Source organism: Silurus aristotelis, assembly GCF_946808225.1.
Source record: "Silurus aristotelis genome assembly, chromosome: 6".
Lineage (NCBI taxonomy): Eukaryota > Metazoa > Chordata > Actinopteri > Siluriformes > Siluridae > Silurus > Silurus aristotelis.
In genome coordinates, this window is record NC_139579.1 from 21,249,128 (window position 1) to 21,260,474 (window position 11,347).

Below are 11,347 nucleotides of genomic sequence, written 5' to 3' on the forward strand. Positions count from 1 at the left end.
AGGCCGGAAGCTTAATGACTCTATTTAGTGTTATCAAAAAAGTCATCAGTACTTTTAAGTTCTACTGTGCACTTAACACCACTCCTCAGGGCAAGCTAAGGAATATAAAAATAGCCTTCGAAATAAGAAATCTGTTTTTGGATTATGATGAAATCCTCTACAACTGTTAACCTCTGACTTTTTCAGAGTAATATTAATGACTTATTTCCTTTTTTTATTCTCTTTGATTTATAGTGTCAAGATTTGATCTGCAACCTTTATTACGAAAGAATAATTAGGCAGAGCACTCCATCAACCCAACTGCCTAGCCGCCCACTCACCACTTAGAGCCAAAATCAAATACAGCTCTGCACAAGAGCATCCATTGACTCGCTCAAACTTGTTTTCTATAGCTCTGATTACATGTAAATGAAACGAAGGGTCCTGTTGAGACCACCAGCTTCTCATGGCCCTCCCCTACCCACAGGCTCTGGTGACCTCTCTGAGGCCCTCTCCTCCAACCCCAGGGTGCAGACAACCCCTTCCTGGCCGGTCGCAGCAGGACAACGGGTATGATGACACACCGGGGATAGGCTAGGGGGGGGGGGGGTGAGTCTGTTAACGAGACAATGGATTTCACAATAATCACCTTATCTACCTCCCTTCCCCCACGCTTGGCCTGCCATCCCGCTGCTCTCTAGCAGAGGTCAGCCAGAGAGCTCATTTAAATATAGATGCGTTTATCCATTTGTTAGAGTTATGGCCTGTCAGATTTAGGTGCTGTTGTTGGAATAAATGCTTTCCACTGGTTCCCGATATTCAAGATAGGTGGAGATTACAGCATTTTATTGATCTCAGAGAACGAGAGCAGCCCTGTGCCTGAGGACACAAAATAATGATAGTACTGCCTCCTACTCAGTGCCAGCACCAGCTTTGTGTGCCAGTGTAAACAACCATGTGTGTTAAATTAGTTACATTTGATATTAAGTCTTTATGAACTAATTGAATCTCACAAAAGAGACACATACTATCAACTTAAACTATTTAACCAATATCTAGATCTGTTTATAGAGATGCGGAAGTGAAGGGACAAGACACAAGGCAGTCTGGACCTGCCCCTTTTGATTTACACACCCCATTTCTCCATATCTTTCCTCCATTTCCTCTCATTAAGTTTATGGCTCCTGGTGTCTTGTTTGAAGATCAATGATGGAGCGCAGACTGCTAGAGGAAGAAGGGAGACAAAACCCCACAAATACGTCTGTCTCTCGAACTATTTTTCTGTCTGTCTCTTAGACACATAAGCACAAACACACCCATACACAAACACTTTGTGACAAAAGTAAGTCTAGAAGGTCTAGTGGTGTACTGAACAGGGATCTTACATGATATTGAGCAAACACAGAGCTATATGATCTCCAAAGGGCATGTGTGCTAAGGACAGCCACAATAGTAGAGCAAATAGTAAGCAAAATTTAAGCCCACTAGGGCCCACAAGATGTCTTAGAACATATTAAAATAATGATATAGTGTAGAAAACAGAAAATCAGTTAATTAGTATATGCTACAGTATATGTGTTAAAGGAAAGACGGTGGAGTGGAGTGTGTACTCCATGACTTTTTTCAGCACTTACTAATTCACTGGAAATGACTAACATGGGCTTTTCCCAGATGTTCAAATGTTTGAATAAAACTGTATATATTCAACACAAACAAATGAACCGCTACTATTGCTGTAATAAATATGTAGCAGAATGGTAGCTCTTATTTGTTAGTGACTAACATGTCCAGGCAGCATAATTGACAAACATTTAATGATGTTTTAGTTGGAGGATGTTTACTGGAATTCATGTGTAATTAACAGTGAATATAATGTAGGTTTTCTTGCCCAAGCTGTTTGTATTCCCAGAATTAAGAAGATCAAGATGATTAAAATTAAGATGTCATGCCTTGTACATGAGACTGGATATGTGAATTTGTTTACAACTATTTAGGTAGGAATAAAGTACGTAATTCATAATAAATATCGTGGGACGAGTCTGGTATTAAATACAGCACCACTGCTTTCACTTCTGCTGTCCATTCTTGTGACAGGTCTATAAGTTAACACCCACAAACACACATTGCTTTCACCAATCAATACAAGACAAAGGCATGCAAGGCAGAGCTAAAGACAGAACGAAAAGACATGACATTTACTCCAGATGGCTGAAGCATGTTTTATGCACTGGGCAATATTGAACGGCAAATGCCTCCTATATAATCAGCCCCAGCCCCCTATATAATCAACTCCTGAAGTACTCTTCACATAGAGAGCAATAGAGGTAAAGTCTGACTAGTGCAGGATATCTAAAAACATTTGTAGGGATTAATGTCCAGTTGCCCTTGTAATAAGTTGACAATTTGGTTCAAATTTAGTTTATATTTGTGTTTTTTCTCAGAGATATTGCTTTCAAGAGTAGCTCAGAAAAAGAGCTAAATCAAACCAGGCTGTCTACATCTCATAGACTTCTATCTATACCCATCCTCCCAGTCTTGTCCTGTCAGAGAGTGCTGACCTTGGGTGAAATGCACATCAGTCCTGCTCTCAGCACAAGTTTAAGCTATAACTCAGCAGGCATGGAGTTTCTTTTGCTCCCATTACATGCCCCTTCAAGGGTCACCAGTCATCTGGGTATGCAAAATGTATGTAAAAGTCTGTTGTGTCTAAGTATCCAAATTGTCCTGTTTTCAATAATCCGCAATAACAAATCACAAAGTTTTTTTTAACCTAATGGCTTTGCAATTACAACTCCCTTGAATGCTGGTATCAAAGCAGCAAATGTGATCTACAACCCATTTTAACATTATCACTAAGATGTAAGTAGGTTATTATTTCTGAGTAAACGCCCTATCGAGGAGCACCTCTCACAGAACGATAGAATGGACTTTTCCTAGTCAGCATTTCTGTGCTACTGTAAAAACATGTAATAAGAGTGCAATTATGGTTGAAGCCACAAAATAAAACCCACTTCGGGTCAGCATTTTTGTTGACATTTGAGCTTTTCTTGACCCCATTAAGGAAAGCTTGCAGATTAATATATACAACCGCTTGCACTGAACATTGACGCATTTATCTGACCAATAAATTCAGCAAATCAAACTTTATCATGTAATTTTTGCCATTTCCTGTGAATAGAGCATAATTAAAGCAACAAAATTCATCCTGGAAGACTTTCTTCTATATTAGTTCTCCTTCACATGCCCTTTGACATACAGGCTGTTAGTAGTTGTTTTAAATAAACCTTATCGTTGATCAAGTTCTACAATGGAGAGTTTGTGTTTAGCTCATGAGGCCTCTTGTTTAGTTGAAATACTTTAGATTGCGAAGGAAAATAGGCCATAAACATGCTAAGTGTGTAAGAGGAGACAACTCTTGCCTGCTCTTTTGCTCATCTGCACAAATCCAAACAGACCCATTCCTCTATACAAAGTCAGACACTTTCCAGAGCAGCTCTTCTCCAGTCAAAACACAGTAGGAAAATTCCTTCTGCAGTTTGTCTGTTGTAGAACCAGCCCAATGGGAGAAAGGTCAGAAACTCATGTAAGGACAATGCTTATGCACAACATACCCAGTAATCCGTAATAAGAGATCAGTAATAATAGTTCAGAAAAAGCATTCTTACACAATGCATTGCTTCTCTACAAGTGCAGTAGTATGTATGTATGTATGTGTGTGTGTGTGTGTGTGTGTGTATATATATATATATATATATATATATATATATATATATATATATGAATGTATATTTCGATACATACATAGAATAAAAGGTCATTGCTGCAAAAGGAGCAAACAAAGACAGTTAATTAAATACCTCAGTCTACAAAATAATACATATATTATTAGAGTCTAAATGCAAGTTTTTAGCTATGTAAATTAGATATTTTTCTATAAGCAGCCAATCAGACCTTTTCCTTGATTTCTAAATTTTATTTCCTTGATTTCTGTTTGCTTAGCCGATAATAAATAAAATACAAATAAAATAGTGTTCTGTAATTTTAGCACAACTGAGTGAAGTCACTGAATAAGTTGTAACTTTATATTTTCATTACAAATTTAATGGTGAACTTAATTTAAGCCTGAGCAAAATGGCACTCACTCCCTAGCATTCAGTTTTATTTGACATGTAATTTTCCTAAATTTTAGAATGTAAATATTCATTCATTGATGACAATAAGTTGATCAGATGAGTAATAGTACCAAACAGATATGGAGCTGTTATCAAAGGCAGCATTTAATAATACATAAAAAGATAGGACACCAAAAATGAAAAAAAAAAAAAAGGACACAAATTGCAATTTACAGATAATAGGCAAAAACCACAAGGTAAATAATAATGTCAACGCTCATGCATATTTATTGTGCATATAACAAAAGCCCTGTTGTCAGCAGGTGAACTTGCCCAACTGTTGTTTAATTTTGCAGATAGACTTGGTCTACTCCTCATTCTCACTTCTCTAGAAAGCATTTTTCTTAAATCATACTTCCTTTTTTTCATGTGTGACTAACCAAATATATTAAGTTTTAAATATTTTATTTAAAAAATCAACAATGCCTACATAAATGCATCACAGGAAAATCTGAGTGTATAATAAATATGTCTACAGACAATGACATCATGGGGTTAGTCAGATGCTTCTCAATGATTTGAATGTGTGATTTAAAGATGCTGAAAGTGCGTGGGGGGGGGGATGTCAGTCAATAAATCCACGTTCATGAACAATTTCTTCAACATGACTTGTACGGATTTTAAGCAGTGTGATTTGAATTCTGCTTAGGCACTTTATTGGGTGAATACTGAGAGCACCTAATTTGATTGGCTGCATCCCATTTCAAACTTCCCAGTCCCTTAAGTCATTCACACTGTGGTCATAAGTTTTAAAGATCCTGATCGAAAACGTAAGATTCTCTTCTTTAAATTGTGGGATGCTTTAATTTTGACAAAGGCTTTGGCCTGTGATGGAGTCATTTCATGGGATGCTTGACTATACTGAGGCCAGTTGACTCCACTGCTGCTTTCAGAATCAGTGCTAGTCGTGCTTTCTGCAACAAAGTCTGCCTCACTAGCACTCGACTCACTGTCCCCGAAACAGTTGGTTGTGTAATTACTGCGCTCGTCTTCACTTGTGTCCACGATGGTGGAATGAAAGAGAGAAGCACATTCAGCAGAGTACTCAGAGTCACTGCCCACGTAGGCATAGGGGCTGGTGATGTGTGCGTTAGAAGGGAGATACATTCCTGACATGTGGCCAAGCATCTCTCTCTTTTGCCTGCGGTGAACCCTCCTGAAAGCCTCCTCATAAGGCACCTCTGGGATCCCCCGCAACCTACGTTGGTAGTCACTGCGCTTGTATTTGGGTTTAGCCAGCACAGCCTCATGATGTCTGTGGTGGCCATGGTGTCTTTGGGAAGTTGACCTGCCTGTGGAGGTGGTGTGTTTTTCCAGGATCCGCCCCTCAGGGATTGATGCAGGGATCCTTTTGGCTTTACAAGATGCCTTCTTGGAGGCTTTATATGAAACTGTCATGTCTTCCGATGGTCTGGATCGTCTGGATGAACCAGTGCGATGCCTCTCACGGCCTGCCTCTGATACAAGTTCATTGGAATGGGTCCTGTGTTTCATGCTGCTGCTGTTCTTCACCTTGACAATCTTCACGTTCTTACTACCACTTTTGCGAATCTTGACATTCTGCTCTTTGGCAGGGATGTACTGTGCACTGACCATCTGACCTCCCTCATCCTGACTCTGAGAGGAGGATCCAAGGCTGAGCACCTCTGGCAGTGGCTGCTCCATTTTATCAGTGAAGGCCATCGATGCCTGAACATTAGTACTTCTCTTAAGAGTTCCTGCTTTCACCACTGATCCCGATTTAATGTCCTCCACAACAGGGTAATAAGAATCCTTATTAAGTTTTGGAGAAGACACTGCATTAGGGCTACCCAAATCCTGGCACTCGTTACTAACAACGGTCAGTGGTTGGCCTTTATTGGTCCCAGGGACTTTCTTTTTCAATAGGCTGTTAGTGTTTACATCAGTTTTTATTATGAATCCATTTTGGGGTTGACTCTGAGAACAAGAGGCTCCATTATTCCCCAAGTGTTCTCCTTTGGACTCAACAGGCCACTGTCTTTGAGGTGACACTGTAATGGGGACAGTGCAAGGAGCTGATGCAGCACCTGCTTGCAAAGAAGTTTGCCAGTTTGGTGAGAGTTCAGGAGTCCTTTGCTGGGTCTGTCCAGCAACAGCAGGCCTGACACAGAGGCTGCCCTGCCGTAAGACACTCTTACAGGGGTCTGTGTTTATGCTCGTTCGAGGTTTATTGGTCCTCATTGGCTGTGCTCTTCTCTGAAGCAGTCCAAAGATATAACTGTCTAGTCTTTTGTTAAGGGGAGCTTGAGTTTTGGTTAAAAAGGCTTGTTCAGGTTTTTGACCATTGTCAAGAGTTTCTCCAGGTTTGGACAGACCAGAGTCTTCCTTCAGATTGTTGACCATCGATTGGAAAAAAATGGGGCTTTGCACAGCGACAGCATGGAGAGGGCTAGGGTAGCGATATACATCACTTCCATTCTTGGCTATCAGGTCACAGTGAAACTTGGACACGCTGTCACAGTTCCCATCTGGAGAAGGAGAGTATGGAGCAGACAGTGACCTGCGAACTGTACCAGAACACGAGTCTTCACACTGCTCCTCACACTCAGCACAGACACTGAGCTCATCTGCAGAAGGAACAAGGGACAATTAGCAATCAATAACTAGAAAAAATATAAATATAAAAGTACACAAAGGGTCACTCCACCCTAAAACCATACCAAGCTTTTAAAATAGAAATATTGAATTTCTTTGACAGTTTCTGTGAGAACAGTCTCAGGCCTAAGTAAACTGTTGAGCTAAGAAAATGGTTGATTAGCATTGCTATGCAAAATAGCCTTTTTGTCTTTTTTCAGTTTATCAGAGGTGTGGCATTTACAGTGCTGTGAAACTGTTTCTATGTTTGGGTGTCTTCTTACCCTGTTCTTTTCTATTTGCATTCTACCAGATTTAATTGACTTTCAGCTAATGATAACACAACAAGGCAAGCAACAGGGATAAGTGCCTGGTGCTAGAATGCAGACTTCCTATTCATGATAACAGTTTACGGGACAAACAGGAGTACTAATTACAATGTGGTACATGTTTAAAATGTCAGAGAATAGTTTCAGCTAAACACCATCACCCAGATGGTCTGCACTGTGAGGATCGGCATAATACTCTCTTTTTCTAAAGTGGGCTCTCACCTGAAGACTTGGGTCTTCCTTCAGAGGCACAGAGAGAGGTGTCAAGGGGAGCACACAGGCAAGATGTGGAACGACAGCTGGACAAACATTCGCTGAAGACAGAGTTGGAGGAATTAGAGAGGGAGCCCGAAGTACCATCACTTAACTCGTAAAAACCTAGTGAGAGAGATAAAGACAGAAGAATTTAAGCAACGGATTAAAAAAATCTATTAACTAAATACAATATTTCTAACTTGGAAACACATCACTCTCTTGGGTAATATAAATGTACCTTCCATAAAAGTTTTATTACTTTTTAATATAAATCAACTAATACAGAATTAAGGACACAAGTAATCTCCCCAGGTATTAAAAGCAAAAATATTTTAAACAATAGTGACATTCAGCAAGAAGTTACACATGTGCAATCAATTTCTGCTTTATATACACTTCACGAAACAAAAGTGTAGTCTGCTTCAGCACTGAAATGACCTCTCGTATTTGGAATGTAAACCAACTCAGCTGGGAAGGCAGTAAGCACAGGGTGCAGATTGTTCATATTACCAAATTAGTGCCTAAACAGTGTGGCTAAGCAGTCTCCAACTGAGATTAGGCCTGGCCGGCACACAAGCTGCCTCCAGCATTATCGAGTTCACAAAGCAGTTTTATACCAAACTATATAAATTGCTTATGAACTCTGTTTATTACCTTTTGAGGGAATATAAACTGAGAACCAAAGAAACTGCAGTGTAGTGGTCAGATTGAATTGTGTCTGGTATATGTATATCCAATTATCTACATAAATAATTTGCAAATACTTCGAAACCTCAAGTCCTCCATTATTCCTATTCTAGAACCAACCTGAACTGGGTCGGCTATCACTTTCCAGATGCTCATGTAGAGTCTCTGTGTCCAGTCGCAAGTCACTGATCTGTCTGTCCAACTCCTGGAGCTGACTAATCAAACCAGCATCTCGCCTACGCAGGCAGTTCTGCAAGAGAAAAACAATTTAGTGAGGTCACATCCACATCTGCTACATGGGAAAAAAAATCAACACTGGAGTCAGTCAGTGTAGAGAGATAGTTTGACATTGTTTTCAGTGCTGTGGTATTCAGACCAGGGATGAAGTCAGTTGTGGCTCAGCTGTTTTAAGTAATCAGTCCTCTTTGGAATTCAAATCTATTTCTCATAGTTGTCTGAGTGCTGGCTGCCTGAGAGGTATGGATCAGACAAGTGTAATGGACTAAATTAGAGTCAGGCCTGCTGGGGGAGAAGTATTTGGCTTAAACACGCCACTTATGCGGAATTGGCCGCGTCTGACAACACCCGGATCATGTGCTGCATTCCAATTTAAAGTGTGGTGAAACAGCCGACTGAGGGAAAGATCCGTTAAAGCGCACATACATTACTTCAAATGGCTTGTAATCAGTGGCGTGTTATCTACTGCACATTTGAACTGCTGTCTGCTGACAAGAGCAGCAGATTCCAGTGCTATATGAAGCAACAGAATGACACTGGCTCTGCTTGGGACTGGGAGGCAGTAAAAACGTGTGTTCCCGACAGGCAGGCTTGTGGTGATTTATGAGCTCGCAGCTCTCAGAATGTTGGGCTGTGTAGACCATTTTTACACAGAGCGCCATTTGCAGAGCCGAGCAAGAGTTATTTTGAAGTGGTACAAAATTAACCTTGGGCATTTGCGATAACCTAAAGACGAGGATTAGAAACAATGTGTATGTCATGTCTATAGGTTCCTAACCTGTGTTCATTATTTTAGGAGAAAATCTCAGTGGCTGTTTTTATTTTTTGCTATAACATTGCTTTCTAAACAAGGGCAAGAAATAACTGCTGTTCTTGATTCTTGGAATGCATACACTTTCCACCAGTATTTTCCCCTCTGTGGTAAAAGCATGATTGTATCTCTTCTCTGTTACATGAAAACGACGTGTGTGAACAGAGAGTTAAGTTTAATCCAGAGCACATCTTCGCCCTGTTTAAAGCTCAGCAGGGTGTCTGTGGCTGCTGTGCTGCAAAACTTCATTTGGGCCGCTTGGTCTATTGTAACTCGGGGGCGACCCTCAATGAAGCAGCGGAACCCCCTTGAAGCACGGAGCAGCAGACTCACTGCATTCAGGAAGTTCCATTTAAATAACATTACATAGCTTTACATCGTTTTCCTGTCATTTTAATGATGATTTGCGGAAATTAGTTTGGTTTCCTTCATGCATGGTTAAAGATAAGTTGGCGTCCGGTACATTTTGCAACTTTAGTCTTTACAGATTAACATAATTATGCAAACCAAGCACTTAATAGGCCTTAATAATGGTGATATACATAGATTGTTCAGAGACTGGGAAAGTCTAGGTTGTGGACCCATAGATCATAATTCCAGGTTCACCCACAAGAGAACAAATATTTGCCCAAATTTGGTGTTTTATTACAGCCAATGAAAGAGTGGATGCCTTTTTGGCACTAAAGCTAGTTTGTTTGTAGGTTTTCTCAGCCAGATGCATTAATTAACTACTAATTCCTATATATAGAAGATGATTACAGAAAATCCGTTCTAAAAACACAGCCCAATTTAGCGCGACGAGCGCACACACAAGCCCGGTAACGCGCGCACACAAGCCCGGTAACGCGCACACACACGCCCGGTAACGCGCACTCGCACGCCACCCGAGTGGCGCGCACACACAAGCCTAGTAACGCTTACACACACACACTGTAACATGAATAGATGTAAATGCATTTTGTTTGTACCACATACCAACTGCTTTCTCAACAGCAAAATGTTCTCTTCCAACAGTTTCTCCTCGCTGTTGAGGTAACTGTCCTCTACCGCAGAGCACAGCTGATTATCTTCTTCCCCACTTGTGCTGACACTGTCCTGGTTATTCAGGGCGTTATGGACCAGCAGCTCCTGTCTCTGTCTCAGATAGTCCAGTTCTGCCAGACCAGCCAGTGTGGCCTCCATTCTGTCTCTGGCTCTGAGACGCTCCAGCTCCGCGTCTCCTCGCTCTCTGGAGCGGCTCTCATAATCCTTCCTGTCCCGCATCCCGGAGCAGTCTCGAGTGATAAACAGCTCTGCAAGCGCAGCAGTGGTCTGCCTCATCCCAGCTGGGGCTCAGAGCACCGAGCCTACAACATTTACCACTCCTAAAGTCTGCTGATGTTCACACTGCACGTCCTGGTGGATTTCTTACATGCAATTACATTGCAAAATAATTTCCAACAACTTTGAAGTATCCACAGAATGGCCATACAATTAACAGCTCCACTCCTGTTTATTTATTTAATAAACAAAATAAAATAAAAAATATATATATATTTATATAAAAAGGCAGGAAGTGTTTCCAAAATGCTCGAGCAAAAAAAAAAAAAAAGTATCCGAAGTGTGCAGTCCTGCAGAGAGGAAGCACGCGCGCTGTGCGGGATGGCACTGTGTGGGTCAATATAGCGCTCCGAAGCCGCGCGCACTCAGGCTGTGTGCTGCGCCCTGCCGACTCCCAGGCGCGGGGAGGTCCTAGTGTCCGCCCTGTTACAACACCAACGTTATCAGAGGCTAAGCCTTCTCCATCTCCATCTCCTCCTCCTCCTCCTCCTTCTCCCTTCATGCAACCGAAATGAAAATTCAGATTCAGGTCACTGTTCACTGATCACTATGATAATCCATAATAATGCAATAATGCTTTACACAAAATTTCATCATGCAAATTCTCATGCATGTGTGCCAACTTAAAATACAAAATAAACCATAAAGGTACGTATTACACACACTTACACACATGCACACACAAAAGGAATCAGGATGGGTGAAAATGAGGAGGGAGAATGTCTGCCCTCTGCTGTTCTTTGAAAGGTTAAGCTACTCCTATGGCAACATTTAGAGACCAGGAGTATAAGAAACAGAAACACACACTTACATTTATTTATTCATTCATTTACGGATTATAAATATGTAACTTAACAAGCCCTGTTAATTCTCTACACGCAGGAAACAAACCATATGCATGCCTGCACTGGTACATTAATCACACAGCTTCCACTAATACTTCTACCACATGGAGCAGTAAG

The 11,347-nt window shown here is 41.0% G+C and overlaps 1 protein-coding gene across 1 annotated transcript; it reads right to left on the reverse strand.

Moving 5' to 3' along the window:
- Positions 1–4,238: 4,238 nt before the first annotated feature.
- Positions 4,239–11,027, reverse strand: dact1 (dishevelled-binding antagonist of beta-catenin 1). The gene is made up of 4 exons (XM_083544026.1): positions 10,041–11,027; positions 8,138–8,267; positions 7,298–7,453; positions 4,239–6,739 (listed from the first exon to the last, which is right to left on the reverse strand). The coding sequence occupies exons 1-4, from the start codon at positions 10,383–10,385 to the stop codon at positions 4,881–4,883; spliced, it is 2,490 nt and encodes an 829-aa protein (XP_083400152.1). The 5' UTR covers positions 10,386–11,027; the 3' UTR covers positions 4,239–4,880.
- Between the last annotated feature and the right edge of the window lie 320 nt (positions 11,028–11,347).